The following is a 23,382-nucleotide window of genomic DNA, read 5'->3' on the forward strand; positions in this document are numbered from 1 at the left end:
ATTAATAAATCAGCTGTTAAAAGCTGTTAAAAACTTTCTATAAAGAAAAGTTTGTTATAGGATGATAAAATAATGCACCCTAAACCAGTGGTGTCAGAAAGAAAGAGGAACCACAAGACTGTGCATAAAGGTCATTGCAGGTCACAGATTGACTTCAAAAACCACATGTTAATATTATTTCTGTTTTGTTGTATTTTTATTTATTTTCTCAATTATTTCCAAATCTAGTTCAGCAGCACCCAGAGTATTGTGGGTAGCATGCAGTTTGATACTTCTGCTTTAAACACTGAAAACTTTGCTAGGAAGTACTTGAAACCTAACCTACTGGCCATTTCCCAGAGGTCAACTGAATCATATTTTCTTTAATCAAAAAAGTAATCCAACTTCATTCAGCTTAGATATGTAGAGTTGGATCACATATCAGTCAGTTTTAAAAATGAGATAAGATTGTGCTGTTTAATAACTAATGATCACATTTTCTTCCCCAGTCCTTATTTTAAATCTTGTCAGACTGTTTTGGGGAAAAGATCTCTCCAGTAGTTTATATTTAACAAAGAGCTAAATTCTAGTAACTAGATTCATAATTTCTCCTCCTTTGAGATATTCTTGGATTGTGAGTAAAAAAAAAAGAAATGTCTAACATTGTTTTTATTTAATCCTAATTAAGGAAAGGTAAACACTGGGTGGTTTTGATTACCAAAACTCAAGTCCAGTTGTTTTATGTGTGTCAATCTTAAATCAATTCAGGAAACAATAATTAAATGCCTATTGCATGCCAAATACAGAATTCTGGGGGCTAGTTCACATCATTTTGAGTAAACTTTCTTATCAACTACCTTATTCATCATACTAACACTTGAAGTATCACTGCCACATTTTAGAGAAAGTAGCTATAAAAAAAAAACCAATAATAACCAATTCACAGAGACTGAATAATTCCCTTAAGTGTAAAAGGTATTGACTCTTTTTTCCCAAAAGCATGTATGATCTATTCTGATTTTAATGGAAATAACTTTTTTAAAGTCCAGAGTTATCCATTTCAATGGAACTGAGTGGCCAGTTCCTGCAATTACTGCTAAATTTATTTTCCATAAAAAATGTCATACTTTTCCTGTAAAGCTTTTATAAAAAGCACTCCCTTTGACTACCATTGTGTATAAATCTTCCCTCAATAATGATAAACCTACTTTTGATGTCTTGAAAGCATTTTATTGTCTTGTAAAATATCTTGTACGTCTGATCTTTATAAAAAAAATTTTTAATTGTCTCTGTGCACTATAGATAGTAGTTATAAATAATTAGGAAAGACTAGCCAGTCTGAGATTCTGCTTATATAATATAATGCTATGGTCACCCACCCAGAGCAAACTTACTGTAAAAGAATTTTTTTTCAGTTTAAAACTAGATTACCATCTTATAAAATTATAATCATTGCTAAGCTTTAAGTTTTAGGCATTTGTTGGAAAACAGGATAGATCACCATGGTCTTCTTTATCAGACATTCCTCAGGGGACTATGGCTACTGCATTGTTCACAATGTTGAACTCTACATAGGTAGTCCATTCATTAGACTGGATTTTTGTTTTTGTTTCATTTTGAATTAAAATGGTTAATTATATTTAATTTAAAAAAAACTGAAACATGGCCCCATAGATTTCACTTATTATAGAAAACTAATTCCAAAGTTAAAAAAAAAGTGTTCCTTAATAACTATGTTTTCCTCTGTAAATTTTTTCTTTAGCAATTGGAACTGTGTCAGAGATTATATAAACTACACTTCCAGCTGCTGTTGCTTTTTCAGTCCTACTGTAAACTCATTGGCCAGGTGCATGAAGTTAGTTCCATGCCAGAGGTAAGTCATAAGCCCAACCCACTCTTTTCATTCAGGTGATCAGTTCTATTATGTGTTCCTCCTCCCACCCACCCCACCCCACTCCACCCTCTCCCCTGACCTCATAACAATATGAGATTTCATTCATTCACAGGTAATTATTTACTTCAGACCCACGGTGACCCACGGTGCGAAAATAAATCCCTCATATATTTCTGTCCTCATAAAAAAAAGTGGTAGAGTTCTCCTGTACGTTTTGCCTGATAGGCATTTGGAGAATCATTGACAGGTTTTAGAAGGAGGTGCTATGAACAGAGCATGATGGCACAGCACATCTAAGGGGAAATGATACTATTGCTCTCAATTAATCCTAAGGAATGGCTAATGACTCCCTCCACAATTCAGATATATAATGATTTAATAGGCAAGCCAAGAAAATGTCATTCCCTTTACTGAGATAAAAAAGCAGCATTATGTTTATTCAACTTTTAAAGATTTCCCTTAGGAACAACTAACATTGACTTCAAGACTATGGCATTATGCAAAAAAAAGGAGTTTTAAATATTAAAATTGAAATTATTCTAAATGTGAAAATATTACCTTTAAAGGCACTAGCACTGTCAGAGAAATTGAGATTCCTTTGGACCTTTGTGTCTCCTCAGGACCAAAAAAGCAAGGTAGGATACTCACTACCTGACTGATCAGTTCAGCCCATCACTAGGGAAATTAGCACCTCCAGGGTGAAAGTCTGTAAACCATCTAAAGTTAGATCATTAGAGAGATGAACTATAACCTGACACTAACCATTCAAAACTTGAGAAGAATGAATATATATTGATATTTTGTATAAAAGTGAACAGTATTATTCAGTTAAAAGAATAGGATGCACCCTGTATTCTCTTCTGTTTAGTCGCTGAGTCTCCACGAGACAGTTTATGAAGAACATACATCTCGTAAACTTTGGTTTTTCTCAGTTAACTTACAAATGACCCTGTGTCAGGGGAAGTGAGGTTATTTATTTCTGGGCTAAATAGACCAGACTAAGCTTTGTTCTCCTCCCTGGTTCTTGGCTTTTCTGATTATAAAACAGACACAGAAACTAGAGGAAATGTTCCAAATCAATAAAAGAACAATTCAAGTTTTATTTTAATGCAGATTAGTAGAAAAACACCAATATTTAAAGAAGGAAAATGCTCATTTCCCAGTTTCAAAAATGAAACTATAGAGGACACTTTTAAATCTTAACTAAAAAGAATTTTTAAATAAAGTATCAGTAAATCGATATTTATAAAAGAGCCTGTAAAAGTCTCTTTTGACCATATTTTAATAGCATATAGGATCACATTGTCCAAGTGGATGAAGAAAATGTTATAAAACTTGAAATATAAAAGATGATATACTTTGCTAGAACAAATTTTCCTTTACAGAAATAGCCAAGATCATCTTAAATCCTTATCTTAAAAAAAACACTTACTTTAACATCTCTTTTGTGGAATACTCTCAAAATCAAATTACAAGGAAGTGTTCTTGTCTTATTACACTTTTTAATCACTGAAAAGCAGCAAAGATTCTTTTATCTGATCAGCATCTCTTTGAGAACCAGAAAACTGGGTCTGTCTTATCTAGGAGAAAAACCCCTGGTCACCTGTGTAACTTCTAAAATGCAATCTCAATTTGAGATTTTCCCTACTTCCTTCATCTTTTATATAAATATTGGAAATTTCTGTCGTGATATGGAAAAGCGTGGTAAAGAAGAGAAGTAAAAATTGTTTTGGATATGCTTCTGCCTCCCACGGAGTCGATATGAAGAAAGTTAACAATAAACAAGTTTTTGAGGGGCGTGTGTAGTAAATGGGGGAGTATGTCTCTGTCTATACAGCACACTATAAAACATCATTATCTCCTCTACATATAAACACACTCTGTGCCATACTATGTCACTTGTCACTTTGGGGTCACCAAGATTCTTTTTGCTTAACCACATGCACAAGACATGCAAACACAAAAGTAAATGCCCCTGTCTGCACCTAAGTGTGGCTTCTTTTCTTTTTCTTTCACAGCTGTTGAATATGTCCAGAGAACTGAGTGACTTAAAGAAAAACCTGAAGGAAGCAACAGCTGCCATTGCAATGGATCCTCTCTACATTGAGTCTGCCTGGCCTGAGCCTACATTCAGTTCCACGGAAGCAGCCATCCAATCCATGCTAGAGTGCCTGAAGAACAATGAACTTGGCAAAGCATTACGACAAATCAGGGAATGCAGGTAAGTCTGATCCACATAAGCAGTCTCTCTCTTGCTGTCATTGTTATGTGCTACCTAGCCCTCACCTAGGTATTCCTAAGGGAACAATAAGACATTCCATTATGTGCTGTGGGGAACTTTACCATTGCTCTGCCTAAAACAGACCCATTTTGTGGAAGGGGAATCTGGGACCCAGGCAGGCCCCATAGGAAAGTGCACAGAGTGCTGGCTTTGGAGTCAAGGAGACCTGCGTTTGGCCGGACAAATCACTTAACCTCTCTAGGCCTCCGTTTCCTCATCTGTAAACTAAGGGGGTTCTACTCAACATCTATTAAGGTCCCTTCCAGCTCTAAACCTTAGATTCTATGCAGGGCAAGGCATTGCTTGGGGTCACATAGTTTAGAGGGGGCAAAGTCAGTTCTCAAACCCAACCCCATTTCTCTTACTACCAGGTCTCACAGCCAGAAAAAGAAACAGACCTTGATATTTAGAAATCAATATTGATAGTTTTGTGTTGGTCACTGAATAAACCTCATCCTTGTTGTATGTATCATACCTAAAATGATGAAATGATTGAAAACACATGCCATGTAATTCATTTACAAGTTGGACTAGATGACCTCTGCCATCCCTGCCAACTCTGAAATTTTATTATTCTTTAAAAACTAATCATTGAGTTTCTTTTCTCCACACTCGGTTATTTTATACTGTTTTGTTTTATATGTAGTGCGGGCACAGTGACTAAATCTCTATGCTTAACTGGGTCAGTGGGACAATTTTTGCTTCTAGTTTGTTTTGTTTTTTTTTTTAACAAAAACGCGAATGAATTAATGCATACTATGAATCAAACTCTCCTAACTTTGTAAGTGATGTTGAAGAAACATGTATTGTACTTCTCCCCCTGCAGGAGTTTATGGCCCAATGACATCTTTGGGAGCAGCTCCGATGATGAGGTCCAGACGCTACTGAACATTTACTTCCGACATCAAACACTGGGACAAACTGGTACTTATGCACTAGTGGGATCCAATCAGAGCCTTACAGAAATCTGCACCAAGCTGATGGAGCTCAACATAGAGATCCGGGACATGATTCGCAGGGCTCAGAGCTACCGAGTCCTCACAACTTTTCTCCCAGACTCCAGTGTTTCAGGCACAAGTCTCTGACAGGAGTCTTCCGTCCTCCGTTGGTTCCAAGCTGGGAGTGCTGCCATGCTGGAGTGACATCATCCAGTGTCTTTTCGGTCTTCAGAAGACTTAGTCAGGCTATTCTCCCTCTTGTTACCTGTAGGACGTTTTCTACAAAGAGGTGGGCGGAACTTCCAATGTGTAGCAATACTGTCAGAACAAAGGTAGTGTAGAACACACCGGACAGTCTCAAGTCTCCGTACTGTGTTGCACAACAAGTTAGCATTTCACTGAGCAACCACAACTCACTACTGAAGAGGCAACTTCCATTGCATACCAAAGCCGATGACACTGAACAATACCTTCCTTTCTAGAAACTTGTTTTAGATTGGCAAAAGTGCAATGTTCCCTTCACTAATTTTTTTTGTATCCTAAAACTTGTATATTATTTCCCTATATTTTTCTTCTTTTCCTTTTCTGGGGGGAGGGGGGTGAAAAAGGGGCAGGCAGAATGAAGCTGGCCAATGGAAATTGTGAGACAGTTGGTCAAAAGCTGAGCGCCTGTGTATATGAAAACAAATTGTAAATGGACTACAATTTAACGTACACTGTAATTTGAATACGATTACTGTATCTAAAATGAGCTGCTATGAAGTACATTTCTTAATGTTGCTAGGCTACTGTCTCTGAAGGTACTGGATTGCTTTGCAGAGGTCTGTTATTAGGACCCAAGTACCAGAAATGGTATAGGTAGATTTTTTTTTAAGGATCTTGGCTGCTTTTTCCTAGAGGGTTGCTTTTATGAACATATTTATACTACAAAAAAAAAAAAAAGATGGTTGTTAATTTGAATTAACTTTGCCATTTTGTAGAACAAAGTTAAATACATTCACATTAACAGTCTAAATCCTCTAACCTGTCACGCATGCATATTTTAATTTAATGTCCACTTGGATAACAGAAAATAGAACTATCAAGTGAAGTGCAAGTCCTCACTTTAAGTTTCTTAGATAATATTTTATTTGTAATATAGATATATAAACCCATTCTTATAAATTTCCCCCTCACACTTAATGCTGTCAAGTGTTAAAATGTGGGTGTGTAAACTTGTTGCACATCAGAAACACTTCTATTCAGATGTGATCTATGTAACTTATTCACTCTGTAAATACACTTGCAGGTTTTGTGAAGTAACTTGGGTTGATATTTTGTTCAGTGCGTCTATTGAACTAAAAGATAAAAGGCACATGATAGCATTTTATGGCTAATGCATGAAGATGTTTGTCTTTGACTTAAGTTTATCCTCCTGTCTGAGGCAGCAATGACCTAGCTTGTTTCAGGAACAAAACCACAAATATTGTACCTTCCACTAAGCACTCGCTCTATATTCACCCTAAACAAAAGCAAAATTGTCAGAGTAAATTTCAAATTATCTCAAACCTTAGAAACTCATTAGAATGCAAATCAGAAATGAGGAAAGCATTGTTTCTAGAACAGGAGACAACAAAGTATTGCTTCAAATGCAGCCCGTGACTGTTTTTGTATGGACCCCAGTTAATAATGGCCTTTAGATTTTTTAAATAAAGTTTCATTGTTTTTTAAAAATGTAAAAATCATTCTTAGTTTGGCAGGCTCGTAGGCAACAAGCCAGACTTGGCCCACAAGTATAGTTTGCTGACCTCTATTCTAGGATAAAGCGCAAAGACAAGAAGTCAGATTTTCAATTTTCTAATCCAGATAATTGTAGATTATTTATCATTAATAGATGGGGGAAAGAAAAGAGTAGAAAGTACTATGGCATCAAAGACCTATAGTGATTTATATTTTTCTCTAGAATATATGGTATATTCTCTTGTTACTTGACCTCCCTAATTATGTTTAGTCATTACAATATTAAAATTCCACTCCAAGCTCCACTCTGATGTCTCATCCTGGCATGGAGGTTTTGGCCCTGTATTCTTAATGATTATGCTAGCAGACCCCCAGCTTTAACAGATTCTGCCATGCTAGAACGACTTTGAAGATAGACCTGAAAGTAGAAGATTGGCCCCTACATGATGACTGTGGGGGTGGGGGGCCATAAGCAGCTTATAAAAACTAGCTCATTTTCTAAAGCATGGAGAGACCTCAACAAGGCCATGGATTCTTGAAGTATTAATTAATAAGCAATATTAAAATTAGTTTGGGCTCCTTGTCCACATACTAGAGAAGTGGACAGTGCTTAAGGATGGGAATTTGTTGAGTGACCAAGAAATCTGGGCCTGGAAATAAAAAAAATATATAGATTAGTTTTTTAAATAACACTTGAAAATAAATAAGAATTGATTTTTTAATCATTTCTTTGATGCCAAAAATCACAGTTGAGAATATATTTATTCCGCAATCAACATCTGAAAGGCATGAGTTTTGCCAAAGTTTGTATTGACTGATAAACTCTTGGGCTTCCTAAAAGTCATAAAATACAGTTACAGTTACAGAATCCATTTTTTTCTTTTCTGCCCAGAATAGAAAAGACTGGCCAAGTACTGGCTTTTTTTTTTTTTTTTTACCATCTCCTCTTTTAGCCAGGAATCACAGCTTGTAGTTTAAACTTCTAACTGTAGAAGACAGAAAGAATAAAGGACATCCTCACCTATAACCTATGACAGGTAAGAACATCACTCTCACTCACTCTCACACACACACACACATTTGAGGATCTGCTATGTGTTTGGTATTGTGCTAACTAGTTTGAGAGGTACAAAGTACCTGGTGCTATCCTAAAAGAAGAGTGCCCTGGGAATCACCAGCCTAAGAGTCAAAAGACTGAAGTTGTACTTCTGACTCTGCCACTAAGGAGATCTGCGACTCCAAACAAGGCATGTCATTTCTCTGAATCTTGCTGTCCTCACATGGAGTTGGACAAGATCATCTCTCAGGTCCCTTCCAGCTCTGAGATCACATATAGTGAACATACCCCCACCACTCCTATAAATAAAATCAGCCCTCCCTCACTCAAAACAAAGTCAAGTGCAAGTCATGTCATCATTTCTCTGATGGCATGGTCTTCTTCCGCAACGAAGGATGAACGAACACCCGAGAAAGGAAGTTGAACAAGCTACCTTTCCTTAATGGGATAATCCCTTAAGAACCTCAGTCTAATAAGATTCTACAGTTAAAACGTTTCAGTTAAACTAAATTGTCTCTGTAGTAACTTCCAAAACTGGGATTGCAAGTTATCCCTACTCTACAGTCTTGGAGGGCAGATAACAGCCACAACAAAGACAACTGTAAGGCAGCGTTAAAATGCTAAATTATGTAATATGGCATAATTACTATAAGAGTGCTTCAGGGAAGGAAAGTCCATAAGGGCTGCTGTAAATAATAATCTCATAAAAGAATGAGACGTGAGATGGGCTTTGAAAGATGGATTGCAATGGGAATGATATGACCAGAAGCAACAGAGGGGATAATGAATGTGACCTCAAAGGAATATACAAAATATATCTGACTGAGGCTGGGGGACAAGGAAATGAGAGTAGTTAGCCAGTGAACATTTCTGAAGTGCCTACTGTGTGCTAGGCACTGTGCTAAGTGTTGGGGATACAAATAGAAGGAATGATAGGTCCTACACTCAAGAAGTTTACAGTGTGATGAGGAAAAGACAACATACAAAGGAAGCTAGAGGGGACAGCGGGGAGGAAAGAAGAGGTACTGGCATAGGGCACATCCAAAGGAGTGCAGTTCATGGGAAATGAAATGCACTAAAAAATCACTAAAGTCCCTTGCCAGGTAATAAGTATAAGAGTCAGGCAGACAGAAAGAAAAAAAGCATATTAAACACCTGTGTGCCTGGCACTGTATTAAGTACTTTACAAATATCTCATTAATCCTCACAACAAGCCTGGGAGACAGGTCCTATTATTATCATCCCCATTTTACAGTTGAGGAAACTGAGGCAAACAAGTTAAGTGAATTAGGTCACAAAGCTAATAAATGAGATGGTATTTGAACTGAGATCTCCCCAACTTCAGGCCCACAGCTGGAGTCTATCCATTATGCTATCTTGCTGCCTCACCCAAGTCCTTGGCCTCTAGAAGCAAGGATTCTTTATGCTCAGCCATGCTGTTTCCAATTGAGTTCAAAGCTTAGAATGGTAGATATGGGAATCATAAGCATAGATGATAATTAAAGGCACTAAGAATTGTTTAACTCTAGCAAAAAGGGGAAAGGGCAGAGGCCCAGGGAGAGCTAAGAGGGATCCTTAGAATAGGAGAAAGGTATGTCCCTACTGAAGCTAACAAACAGGTAAGGTCTAAGTCAGCAAAAAATCTCATCTGCCTTCTAGGGACAGGTGTTGTATTTGTGGGGCATTAGATTCCATTGCTTCTCTTTTGTTCAGTTTCTTACCTCCAGCAAGGTAAGGCAAAGTGTAAGAAGTTCAGGGATTCGTCCTCTGAGATGTTTTCTTTAACCAGGTACCCTCAGAGGCAAAGTTTCCACAAGCAAGTTAAGAGTGGTGAATTCATAGTTCCTTCTACACTTCAATAGGAAAATTACCTTGGAAGACTTGATCTAAGATAAAATCTAATTGAGGGGTGGGAAAAAGAATAGAGAAGAGGGAGGAAGGGAGAATGGAAGGGAGAGAGGGAAGAAGGAAGGAAGGAAGGAAGGAAGGGATTTCAAGTTTTTTCTCCACGGAGATAGTTTTTAGGATAAATCATTAACAGGATTTGTATTCAACTGTTTCTTTCCTACCCAAAGTCATAAAACTTTGTCAGGCTTCTACTTGGGGAAATATCAAGCTGAGGTCCACTTACTAGGAAGCCTAACTGGGACTCAATCTGAAATGTTAAAACATTTGGTATTGTCTGACTCCATCTTGATGTCATGCCAACTGTCATACTAACCTTCAGCCTCACAAAAGAAGAAAAACTAGAGCATCATGAGATTAGAACATAAGGTGGCTCAATATAATCACCAACAGTGCCTCATCTATCAACAGCCATTGCCACCATGGTCCTTTCACCTGTCCCTCAAGAGAGTGGTAGATTACTCCATTAAAAAGGCTAATTAAAGTTGCCCTGTTGTGCCTGTCTTACAGAAAAGAAATCTTAGATTCAGGATTCAAAAGCTTCAAGAGAAACTAAACAGCAGCTTAACATTTAGCCATGCTAATTGATACTACTTTGTGAAAGCTGTTCTATAGAACAGCCAACATATCTTAAGAACCAAAAGGTGGAACATTCACCTCTATAAGTGCCATTTGTCACTTAGAATTAACCCTGGCCACAAGTTTAGAGGTGACTTATCTGTGTTTTTAGCCAACCAGATGAACCAAAGGCATCCTTTGAAAGGGGTAAGTACAATACCCACTTGCAGAAACTAGAATGGTATATATACATTCAATGAAAAGGTTCGTTTTTCTATTTCAGCCTGTTTATGCATATTCTAAATCTATTTTAACTGACCATAAGGTGAGTGGCTAAACTTTACTGTAGTCTACTCAGCTGCAGCCAAAGAGATCCATTATCCACTTTTCTAATGGGTATTTCTCTACCTGTTCTTCCCACAATTCAGTCTTAAAACTTTTGCCTTCTATCAGTCAGCCTTCCACTAACAAGACAGAATAGAAGATTTGTTTCTTGCCTTAGCGGGGTACAAAGACTATAGCCCGTCCCCACCCAACCAATGTAGCTGTCAACACTAATCATGGATGTAAAATAATATTACCCATAGCCCTCTACTTCATTGTCTGTGCCCCACAATCACCACACTTAATGTGCTTTTGCCATGAATTTTACATGAGTCAATTTTATTTTATTCTATTTATACTATTCAAATTTTCATGCTCCAAATTTTACAAAAAGTACAAAAGCCTAATCCAGTTTCCAATGCCAGGTCAAAGCCAAATGACAAAAGAATAGACAAAAATGCAACAAAAGGAGCCCCAGGACCCCATCAGCAGCCCTACTGCTCTTCAGACAATGTACTTAAAGCTGTAAATATTATCACAGGAGAGTGTCTTGTCTTTGCATCGGCCACAGAGTTCCTGTCGATGAGGCCTCTTTAGGTCAATGTGTCTTTTCTTCTGAGGACAGGAGCAATGAGACTTTGAGCAAGTCTTTAAGGAAAAAGAACATTTCATTCATTTTAGGGGGAAAAAACAACTTAAATGATCCCAACACACCATTGTTGGAGTATCTCCCACATCTAATTGCCATCTTGCTTTTATTTACATAAGGAATTATAAGTCAAGTTGAGCCAAAACTTGGGTTTATTCCAATCTCATACTTTTTGTGGAAAAGATATCAAGAGGAAATAGATTTTGAAGAGGGGGAAAAATTTGACCTTAAGAAGACCTCTAAATTACATAGTTTTGCTTTTTTAAAAAATGCTAATAATAATGGGTAGCATTTAGATAATGTTTTAAGACTTGCAAAATACTTTACAAATACTAGTTCATTTAATCTTCATTACAACCCTGGGATGTAGGTGCTATTATTATCTCCATTTTACAGGTAATGAAATTGAGACAGAGATCAAGCGACTTGCCCACGATCACCCAACTGGTAAGTGTCTGACAAACGTCAACTCGGGTCTTCTTCAGTCCAGACCCAGTGTTCAATCCGCCATGCCTCGCTGCCATGACATCATGATTATATACAGATAGGCACAGAGTACAAGAACAAGATTTCAGGATTCCTATCTCACTTAGCACAAATCAGATCCATAGAAGTATTAGGGCTATAATTAATTCTGTGCTTCAAGAGTTAAGAAGAAGCAGATGACTTGGAACAGGATTTAGAGGAAAGCCACCAAAAGGAGGAGCAAACATATGTGTAACCAGATTTAATGAAACTGGGACTTGATCTGAAAATACTAACAGTCCAGTATATGAAGCACAGTGCCTAGCACATAGTAGGCCCCTGATGAATGTTTTTTGGTTCATTTCAGAGAATTACCTACAACTCAGTGCTAGATCAACCTGGTACAGAAGAGAAATGGAGGTGCTATAGAGAGATTTAAGTTGAGAATTCTTCTGAGAAGTGTTGAAACATAATACCATGTCACCAAAAAATTATGAAATCATTTTCTCTAGTGAAAATTATTTTTTAAAATATTTTAAATACTTTCTTCTGGAATGGTTTGGACAGATTATTTTGTACACTTAAAGGACAGATTTAATTCTAGTCCTATGAATTAGTGATTACACCTTTAATTTCTCCCAAACATGGTAAACAAAATTCTGGCTTACCTGACATTGGATCCCTTCTACTCGATAAGGGTTAAAGCTCTTTTGGCACTTGCGACAGAGTTGTTTGAAATAAACCTGAAGAGAGATTTGGCATTTACACAAGTTTACATATCTCAATTCCTCCATTCTTAATCCAGGTAAAATTGATCCCATCCTTATCTACAAAGGGCAAAAATGAAGGCAAACTTTAATTCAGTGTGTTGATGTGCACCTAGTTCTCAAGGTCAGGTTTAGACCACTAGTCTTCTGCTCAAGCCTCAGACCAATCACTGCTTCTTTCTTTTTCCTTCCTCTAGGAAAGCAAGCTTTGGATGTCGTACCATTACAGTGGGGCACTTCATTCTCATTGCCCCATCTGGTGGCCTAACAGTGAAAATTTCTTGATTCCCTAAGAAAGTGGTTCATACCATAAGAACAAAAAAAGTCCATCTGATCTAGATCACTGATCTAGAGCTGGAAGAAACCTGGAAGGTCATAGAGCCCAACCCCCTCATTTTATAGATGAGGGAACTGAGGCTCAGTGAGATTTAGTCATTTGCCCAAGTCACAAGGAATAAGCTTCAGAAGATATGAATCCAGATCCTCTGATCCCAAGGACCATGTTCTTTCTATTGTACCAGAGGCAGAAAAGGCAAAATACCAAGTTAGGCCAATGAAACTGAGCATGAGACTAGTCACTGGCACAGATATGGTATGAGTATGTGAGTGTGTGTGTGTGTGTGTGTGTGTATGTAGATATATATATACACCCACATATGTATATGTATGTATACATCTGTATATGTATATACACTATATATACATGTGTATGTACATATATGTGCCTATACATACTTATATAACTAATGACCAATGCTACATAAGAAGGAAAAACAAGCAGCAAATTCATAAACTGTGGTCCTATTTGCCTTTTGTAGTAACACTTTTTAAAGTGGGGTTTTATGTTTTGTAGGGCAGAAAAGCTCTAACCTTGGTTTCCAGTGCTAAATTCAAAAAAGGCTGAGAGTCATCATCATTGGCATCCATGTGATAAAGGGTGGATGACTATTTGTGTGAATACTTCCAACTTGAAGGAAGCTACCAGACCTGAAATCAGTTATTCTACTTTTGGACAGTTCTGATTGTTAAGAAGCTTTTCCTGACATCAAGTTTCATTTTGCCTCTTTCTGATTTCCACAAACAGAACCAATCTAATAATCTCTCTTCCACATGATAAGCCTAAAACAGCACATTTCCCCCGAGTCATCACTAGACTGGGGTCCTTGATTGCTTCAATATATCACATAGAACAGACATGAGGCCCTTCACCATCCTAGTCATCCTCATCTCTATGCTCTCCAGCTTATCAAATTCCTTCCTAAACTGTGGAGTTCAAAACTGAACTTGGTATTCCAGATGCATCCTGACCATGGTAGAGTACAGAGGGATATTTTTGGTAGTCTAGGTCAGTGGTTTCATTAGTGTAGGGAATTCCTCTAGAGCAGTTTCCTCAAAACACAGAGAAATTAATTGACTTGCCCATGACCACACAGCCAGAGATGGGACTTGAACTCAGTCTTCCGAAGCAGATTCTTTATCTCCTAGTTCACATTACCTGCATTACATGCAAAGGCATTACCTCACCTCCTTATTTGTGGAGAGTGTGCCTGTACGTGCAGCTCAACATTGCATTGACTTGTTTGGTTTTGGTTCTTTTGGGTTTTTTTTGGCAGCTACATCACACTGATGACTAATGTTGAGTTTGCCATCCTTTCAAACACACAGATCTTTTTGAACAAATTACAGTCTGGTCATGCCTCCCTTATCCTGTACTTGTGAAGGTGATTTTTTTTTTTATTCTAATTGTAAGGTTAAGAATGGTTATTCCTGGTGAATTTTATCTCATTAGTTCAGCCCGACTTTCTAGCCTGTCCCTGGACCCACCATAGGTTTGATCATTCCTTAGTATATTAAGTAAAACTCAGAGCAGCAGCAGCACAAGGAAATACCTAGGTCCTGGCTCTTAGAGCATTCCTATGTGAATGGAGAGTCAAGACACCAATCTTGTATGCATTTCTCCTTTCTAGCCCCTGGGGCCAAGAGGTCAAGAAATAATTTCCCTTTAAGAGCTGGAAGAAAAATTCTTGTCACTTACCTTATTACTCCCAGAAATACACCAGACATAAGCACTCTCCCACCTGGTTTTGCAGTCTTTACAATGAAAGTAACCATATTTCTGTTCCAAAAACTGCAATGAGAAAGAAAAAAAAACAACTTATGACTACCCTCAAGATATAACTATTTCCTCAATTGCCTTTAGAATCTTGCAAAACATAAAAGATAAACCAAAAGGAAACAAGTTCTCTCAACCTTTTGTCATTAGGCTCCACTGCTCCTAAACAATGGGATTCTCTGGGGTTTGGAAAGATGCTCTGGATTCTTTTAAGAACTCTAAGCAGCAATAGTAAGTCACTTTATCACCTGGGCCTCAGTTTCCTTATCTGTAACGGACTGAGGTTGAGCTAAATGATCTCTAAAGGTGCCTCCTAAGCTCTAGCATTCTATATCTCTATAAGCATTGCACGCCATCTTTAAATATCAAAGAATTTCAGAAGCAGAAAGGACCTAAAAGGCTATTTGATGTAACCCAGAACAGAAAAATCATCCCTTCTACAAAATCCCTTTACAGTCATCCAATCACTGCTTGAAGATCTCCAGCGACCAAGGTACCAGCTCATCATTTTGGGACAGATGCAATTGTTAGAAGTCTGTCTTTACAGAGAGAACAAAAATCTGTCTCTTTGCAGTTTCTACCCATTGTACCTCATTTTGTCCCCTGTGGCAAAGGGAAAAAAAGTCTCATACCTCTGCCATATGACAATCCTTCATATATTTAAAGAACTAATTCTCATTCTCTCTCCCAGTAGTCTCTACTTGAGGCTAAATAAACATTCATTTTCTTCAGCTATCCCAAGTTCCTCATCATTCTCATTCTAGTAGCCCTTCTTTGGACAGGCTTTGCCTTGTGTAACACCATAGCCACCATGGATATGAATGCATATTTCCAGGGTAAATTCACAAAATATAAACTCTTTTCCTCAAAGACAAAACCAAGACATTTATTCAAACACTCAAAAACCAATCCATCATTCCCCAATTGATAAATGGTCAAAGGATATGAACAGGCAATTTTCAGAGGAAGAAATTAAAGCTATCTATAATCATATGAAAAAATGCTCTAAATCACTATTGGTTAGAGAGATGCAAATCAAAACAACTCTGAGGTACCACATCACACCTATAAGACTGGCAAACATGACAGAACAAAAAAATGATAAATGCTGGAGAGGATGTGGGAGAGTTGGAACACTAATTCATTGTTGGTGGAGCTGTGAGCGCATCCAACCATTCTGGAGAGCAATTTGGAACTATGCCCAAAGGGCTACAAAGATGTGCATACCCTTTGACCCAGCAATATGGCTACTAGGACTATATCCCCAAGAGATCATAAAAATGGGAAAGGGTCCCACATGTACAAAAATATTTATAGCAGCACTCTATGTAGTTGCCAAAAACTGGAAGTCAAGGGGATGTCCATCAATTGGGGAATGGCTGAATAAATTATGGTATATGAATGTAATGGAGTACTATTGTGCCATAAGAAATGATGAGCAAGAAGACTTCAGAGAGGCCTGGAAGGACTTATATGACCTGATGCTGAGTGAAAGGAGCAGAACCAGGAGAACTTTATGCACAGCAACGATCACAGTGTGTGAGAGTTTTTTCTGGTAGACTTAGATTTTTGTAATAACACAAGAACTTCTTACAAAAAAAAAATCCCAATGGTGGATCTCAAGGCAAAATGCCTTCCACACTCAGAGAGAGAAATATGGAAGTCACTCACATAATGTAGCAGATCATGTTCGTGTATGTGTATGTGTTTGTGTATCATGTTCTGATTTGTTATACGATTTCTTTCATTTATCTTAGTCTGACTACATAGCATGACTATAGTGAAAATATACTCAATAGGAAAGTATATGTAGAATCTATACAGAATTGTATGCAGTCATGGGGAGGGAGGGGGGTAGTGGGGGGTAGGTGGGGGGGGATAAAATCACAATTGTATGGCAGTGATTGTTAAACATTAAAAAATAAAAATAAAAATAAAAAAACCAATCCATCATAGTAACAAAGAAATCTATACACGTTATTAATGCAGGGAGCATGGCCATCTCCAAATCTTCCCTCCATTAGGCCTCCCCACAAACAAGCTCCCTTAGGCAAAATCATTCCCTTTCTCTTGCTAGCTGCTCAGCTCTGCCTCAGCTGTCTCTCACACTCTCTTCTTACTGTACCCTTCCTGCTCCACCCACTCCACATGCTCCTCCTACTATAGGCTTCATATGACCAAGCTGTGGACTGGGCCAAAGCTCAGAATAGGTCACATGGGCCTATTATCAGATTGCTTGCTCTCTTGAGGAAGGGGGAGAAGAAAGAGGGAGAAAAATATTGAAACTCAAAATCTTATTAGAAATGAATGTTGAAAACTATCTTTACATGTAATTGGAAAAAATAAAATACTGTTTACCGAGAGAAAAAAAAAGGCTACAATGGTCACACTACTACTTTTACAATGTGGCCATGGGACTGCATGGAAAAAAGGAAGCCTAAGAGATGCCCTAAAATTTAACATCTTATGTAGCACAAGGAAGCCTTTTCATACTACCACCACCAAGGATTTTTCCAGAGGAATGGGTTCGGCCCCTTGCCCTGTCACAAGCTACTGGGTGCTGGAACCAGGCAAGATGTAAACTTAGGTTTTATCTCTAGGCTCCAAACTAGTGCTTACCTTACTGTAACAGGGGCCTCTCCACATGAGAATTTAAAGCCAAAGGCTAACTGGAACTTGAAACTAGTCTGATAAGCTCATAATAGAATAGATTCAGAAATTAAAAGGAACTTAGAGGTCATGTAGTGTACATACACACATACATACACACACGCACATACACATATGTGCAGGAAACTGAGGCCCAGAGACTTGAAGTGATTTTCTGTAACCTTCCTGGGAGAAAAGCTGGTTTCTATTAGTGAATGCAGACAAAAATCACATAAAAATGCTTATTATCCTCTTTTTTCTTTCCTCAAACAAAAGAAAGGTAAGTTTGCACACAGTTTTTTACAGACCGTTGGAAATCGCTCAGGGATGGAGCTGGCGCAATCAGTGGCAAAGAATAATTGGGGAAAGGAGGAATGAGCAAAGATTCTTCCCAGGGGGCTCACCTGGAAAGTGGGCTTCTTGGGAAGAGTGGCTTCCTCCTTCTGAAGCTCTGCCTCCCCGTCTTGGGTCTCCTGCTCCAGCGCAGCAGTCAATTCCTCCTCCTCCCGGGACTTCTCTTCCAGCTGCGATGGCTGTTCCTCTACCTCACTGGTCCCTTCTGACTCTGGCAAAGGGGGCTGCTGAGGTCTGGACTCTACCACCTCTGAGGATGCCTTTCCTTTCCCCTGGCCTTCTTGTTTGCTAAGGCAGATCAGGAACCCCCGACCAAGCACTGGAGAATAAAAGCCTCGTGTGGAGAGGCCAGAGGGGCTGCTGCCTTCATGAGGGGAGCTGCTGTACAGGGTCCGGGGCCCTAGCGAACACTGGATGAACTTATCCACTCGTGGGCTCACCTGCACCCCTACATCTTTGGTGTTTGCTTTGCACAGCCTCAGGCTCATGTTAGGGTTCATCTGAGACAGGATGGCCTTGAGCTGTGTCCTCTTATAAGTGTCCAAGTAGTCGCCGGGGTTGGCAGGCACCTGTCCAGGACCAACCAAGAAAGCAGAGGGCCCAGGATGTTTCTGATTGGGGTGGCCAGGCCTGCCCATGGTCAGTGGGTTTCCATACCCCTGATAAAAGCTATAGGGGAAACAAACGTATCTCTCCATGACCCCACTCCCTCCTTGGGCAATGCATCCAAAGTCTAGAGCTATTTGTCTTTGTTTTCAATGCCTCCACACCTCCTACCACCTCCAAACCTTCCCTCTCCTAATCACATCTCAATCTACCATCAGCTTCTCCATTTATCTCAAGATTGTGGCAGGAGCTGCTGCCTATTACCCCTGATTGAAAGAGGAAACTAGAAAATGCCCACTGTGTTAATTGCACCTGGTTCTCCACCACTAAACACCATTCATTCTGTCCCCTTCCAGATTAGTCCAGATTTTACTTCCACTACCATCTTGCCCTACCCCATTCCCTTAAATTACACATTTCAGTGCCTTCCTCCAGGCCCAGGCAGTGCTGTCTCTCGTCTTACACCATTTGAACTATGGATGAGGATAATTGTGTCAGTGTAACTTGCCTTTATATTTCAGCCATTCCAATAGTCATCTTTCTGTTAGCACAGACAAATTTGTTTTCATGAGCTGTGAGGACATAACTGTATCTGTACTGGGACTTGATACATAATCCATGCCATGCATACAAGTAAATAGTACAAGTACATAGACATACTTGATGACAAATATAAAGAAAGAAAGGAAGGAAGGAAGGAAGGAAGGAAGGAAGGAAGGAAGGAAGGAAGGAAGGAAGGAAGGAAGGAAGGAAGGAAGGAAGGAAGAAGCAGAACCTAGAACTGGAGTCTAGGTGAGGAAAAAAGAAAAAGGGCAGGGGAGCAGAAGAATATTATATCAAGCATAGATTGATAATGACGAACACACTCTCACCACCTTTTTTCTTTATAGAGGAGGTGAGAAACAAGAGGAAAATTTGTAGAATAGAATGGAGGGAGTTGTGTATTACAACTATCATTAGTATGAATGTTGTTTGGATGAACTCATTATAAAACATAAAAGGATAAGAAAATGAATTAGAAAGCAGAATACATCAATATGTTGTTTTTAAGAAACCTACTTGAAAGAAAAAGATTCACAATTATAATAAAAGGCTGGAGCAAAATCTATTATGCTTCAGCTGAAGTTTTTGAAAAGGCAGGAAGGGGCAGCTAGATGGAGAGAGCACTGGCCCTAGAGTCAGGAGGACCTAATTTCAAATTTGGCCTCAGACACTTAGTACCTGTGTGATCTTGAGCAAGTCACTTAACTCCAATTGGCTTTAAAAAAAAAAAAAAAGCAGGAGGAGCAATCAATATCTCAGACATAAAATTATAAATGAATTACACAAATAAATCCAGTGTTTCTAAAATTAAAAGAGAAGCAGAGAGATTGGGGAAAAAATCTTTGTAACATAAAGGTCGCATTTTGAAGACATATATAGGGAACTTATTTAAATGTATAAGAATAAGAGTTATTCCCCAAAGATATGAACAGGCAGTTTTTAGAGGAAGAGACCCAAGTGATCAATAGCTGATAAAAAAAAATGCTCCAAATCACTAATAATTAGAGAAATGCAAATTCAAGCAACTCTGAGGTTCCATCTGGCATTCATCAGATTGGCTAAGATGACAAAAAAAGAGGCTGTGGGAAAACAGGTCCATTAATACACTATTGATGGAGCTTTGAACCAGACCAGCCATTCTGAAAAGAAATTTTGAAATATGTCCCAAAAGCTAGTATATTATCCATACCCTTTGACCACTACTATTTCTATATCCCAAAGAGATCAAAAAAAGAAGGAAAAGACCCATATGTACAAATATATTTTAGCAGCTCTTTTCATGGTGGCAAAAAAGTTAAAACTGAGGAAAGACACATCAGTTGAGGAATGGCTGAGCAAATTGTGGTTATTAATGTGACGGAATAACATTTCTGCTATATGAAATGATAAAAAGAACAGTTTCAGAGAAGGTTGGTAAGACTTATATGAACTAGTACAAAGCAACAATCAAATGGAATCAAGAAACATTTATTAAGAACTTACTATATTCCAGAAACCATGCTAAGTACAGAGTATATAAATATAACCAAAAAAAGAGATAGTCTTTACCCTCAAGGAGTTTATATTCTAATGAGGAAAGACAATACAAAAAAGGAAGATGAAAACAGTAGGAGAGGATTATACTCTCAGGACCTAGATAGACAAAGTCCAGAGAGTCAGGAGTCCAGAGGAATGAAAACATGGCTAGCCTGGGGATCCCATTTAAAATGTAGGTTCTGGAAAGAATCATTCAATTAGGAGGAGAGGCCACAGGGAAGGAGGGCACTTGAAATGTGAGAAGTCCAGTGGTGAAATGAACTTCCAGAGTGAAGAAGTTTTCTTGAACAACTAGAAATAAACTTCTTTGGCATATGCATCTGTTTCTTTGTGGATCCAAGTAAAAAAATATTCTATATCCAGCACTATACAGTCAGTCAACTAGGTGACACAGTGGATTAACAATGACAGAATTTATTAACAATAATAGTATTTATAAAGCACCTACGATATACCAGGCTCTGTGCTAAATACTTTACAGCTACTTTCTCATTTTATCCTCAAAACAACTTGGGATGTAGGTGCTATTATTATCCCCATTTTACCACTGAGGAAACTGAGGTAAATAGAGGGTAAGTGACTTGCCATTCCCCAACTGATGGTCATCCTCTCAATTTTCAATTCTTTGCCACACTAAAGGAGCTTCACTCTTTACTCTTATAACCATCACCCTAGTTCAGGCCTTTACCTGGTAGGAGCTGGTTGTTGTTTTTCATTCTCAGAGGACCAAAATGACATCACTACATTAGAGTCAAGTATATCTGACTATGGCTGATCAGACCAATATGAGCTCAGAATGCTCTGCCACAGGTTGGGCAAATGTATATTTATATATTTATAATACTATAATAATATAACATTATATTATCTATAATATATTATAATAAATATTAAGATTTATATATTTTATATAAACATTTGGAATGGATTCTCCAGATTTGTTCATCTCATGTTTCTTTTGAGTTACTTCAATTCTGCTTTGATGATAAAGCACAGTATCTTCTCCGAGGTGGGCATGCCATGCTGGGTAGTCCTATGTCAGTGTCTCATAGGACACAATCAATTCCAAAGTTCTTAAGAGAGACCTTGAGAGTGTCCTTGAATGATTTCATCTGACCACCATGTGAGTGCTTACACTGTGTGAGTTCTCCACTAAATAGCAAGTGTATGTTTGGCATTGAAGCAACATAGCCTGCCCATCAGAGTTGCATTCTCTCCAATAGAGTTTGAATGCTTGGCGGTTTAGATTAAGAAGGGACCTCAGTGTCTGTATTTTATCCTGCCAGGCGATCTTCAGAATCTTCCTAAAACAATTCAAATGGAAATGATTCCGTTTCCTGGCATGATGCTGGTAGGCTGTCCAAGTTTCACAGACATAGAACAAAGAGATCAATCTGGCAGGTGAAGTGAATGAAGAACACACCACCTTCCTTATCTGCAAAATGGGAATAAGAATAGCACCTTTCTCCTTGGGGTCTTACATATAAAATATGTCAAGTGCTTTGTAAACCTTAAAATGTTACATAAATGTTAACTATTCTTGTCATCCCTCCACTGAGTTATTACAAAGGTCTCCTAAGAGATCTCTCAGTCTCAAGTCTCACTCACCCATCAAAATGATTTTAATAAAGTGCTGGTCTGACCATGCCACTCTCCTCCTCAATACGGTTCCTATTAAGTCAAATCAAGAAGCATTATTAAATGCCTACTATGTTCCCAGCACTATACTAAGCATTGGGAGTACAAAGAAAGGCAAAAACAGTTCCTACCCTCAGGGAACCACAATCTAATGGGAGATACAAATATATACAAATGAATGGGTAATTAAAGGAACAATCTTAATCCAAGATTAAAGATAAAACCCTATGTTTGTCATTTAAATCCTTTCACAAATTGGCCCAAATCTATCTATCCAGCCTTAATCTACTGGATATCCCAAAAGTCTTTAAGCTTTAATAGTTTACTCCCTTTGTTTACTGTACAATCCAATCAAATGGAACCTCTTGCTATTTCTCACTGTCATGTAATAACACAACTAAAATATCCAAACACAATTAGGAAATTAAAATTGGATGCCATTCGAGAAGTACACAAAAACAGAAGAATAGATTTATACTGAAAATTGTCTACTTTTAAAAATAATGGATTTTTATGAATCTTTGGTTTTTATATTATCTAAATTTCTCCATATCCCTCATCCTTTCTTCTCTCAAAGCCTTGCTGTTTATTCTTTGTTCTCCAAGAGGACCATGAAATCAAGGAGGTGATGCCATGACATGCAAGTAAACTGTATTTAAGTGAGGGAGAACTGTGCAAAATCACCAGTCTCACTTTATCCTCCAGAGCCATCTGGGTCCAGTGACCAGATATGGATCAAGACAACTGGAGGTGTCCCAGGAAGCAACAGGAGAACTTTGCAAGATAAGGTCTTCCACAGGTCTCAGTTTCACTGAGGTAGCTCCCATTCAGATTAAGGCTTAATGTATGTTCATCCTTTGTTGCCAAAGAAGACCATGCCATCAGAGAAATGATGACATGACTTGCACTTGGCTTTGTTTTGAGGGAGGGAGGGCTGTGCAAGTCAACAGCCTCACTTCTCCTCCAGAGCCATCTAAATCCAGTGACCAGTGATAATGTTTAATTTAAAATTTTAGAATAATCTCTTTGTTCTCTCTGAAGCAAACTCAGAGAGTGCCTCTTCCTATGTCAACAAAGCCAGCCAAGGCTGACTCTACATTCCTTAAGGAGACCTTTAACCTAAGATACTATCTTGAATAATGGGACGTTTTCCATATCTTAATATTTGTAGACATATACTATGTTATGGCATGTTAATGGTAAAGAAAATATAGACATCTTAGGTCATAATTTCTATTGAACTTTGTTTACCCTTTCCTATGTCAGTTATCTGTTTAGGGCAGGAAGCCTGCCACTCACTAGTGGTGGGATTTCCTTATCACCGAGACATATGTTTATCCAGCCTGGAATCCCAAGGCCTGACCAACATTGCTTTGTTAATTGTCCTGTCTTACTGAATTTATGATT

At 38.3% G+C, this 23,382-nt stretch overlaps 2 protein-coding genes across 9 annotated transcripts in view; one reads left to right on the forward strand and one right to left on the reverse strand.

Annotated features, from left to right (window-relative positions):
- The window catches only part of FRY (FRY microtubule binding protein), a 566,260-nt gene extending 559,866 nt beyond the window's left edge, over positions 1 to 6,394 (forward strand). For all 8 annotated transcript variants that reach the window (XM_072611868.1, XM_072611863.1, XM_072611862.1 and 5 more), the window contains 3 exons: positions 1,742 to 1,852; positions 3,892 to 4,094; positions 4,981 to 6,394. In XM_072611868.1, the coding sequence (XP_072467969.1) occupies positions 1,742 to 1,852; positions 3,892 to 4,094; positions 4,981 to 5,239 (573 nt within the window). In that variant the 3' untranslated portion in view covers positions 5,240 to 6,394. The remainder of the gene's footprint in view (positions 1 to 1,741; positions 1,853 to 3,891; positions 4,095 to 4,980) is intronic.
- A 4,579-nt stretch (positions 6,395 to 10,973) lies between these two features.
- On the reverse strand, positions 10,974 to 19,063 carry ZAR1L (zygote arrest 1 like). Its single transcript, XM_072611871.1, has 4 exons — positions 17,703 to 19,063; positions 14,572 to 14,664; positions 12,438 to 12,512; positions 10,974 to 11,303 (listed from the first exon to the last, which is right to left on the reverse strand). Exons 1-4 carry the CDS (start codon positions 18,348 to 18,350, stop codon positions 11,160 to 11,162), a joined length of 960 nt encoding a protein of 319 aa, XP_072467972.1. The 5' UTR covers positions 18,351 to 19,063; the 3' UTR covers positions 10,974 to 11,159.
- Between the last annotated feature and the right edge of the window lie 4,319 nt (positions 19,064 to 23,382).

This window comes from Notamacropus eugenii, chromosome 5 (genome assembly GCF_028372415.1).
Source record: "Notamacropus eugenii isolate mMacEug1 chromosome 5, mMacEug1.pri_v2, whole genome shotgun sequence".
NCBI classification, from domain to species: Eukaryota; Metazoa; Chordata; class Mammalia; order Diprotodontia; family Macropodidae; genus Notamacropus; species Notamacropus eugenii.

Bases quoted from the DNA above. Each gene is read 5' to 3' on its own strand.
- ZAR1L (XM_072611871.1), bottom strand. From the start codon at position 18,350: ATGGAGAGATACGTTTGTTTCCCCTATAGCTTTTATCAGGGGTATGGA. The intron at 14,665-17,702 runs GTGAGCCCCCTG...TTCTCATTGCAG, and splicing joins CCAAGAAGCCCACTTTCCAG to TTTTTGGAACAGAAATATGG. The intron at 11,304-12,437 runs GTAAGCCAGAAT...TTTTCCTTAAAG, and splicing joins TAGAAGGGATCCAATGTCAG to ACTTGCTCAAAGTCTCATTG.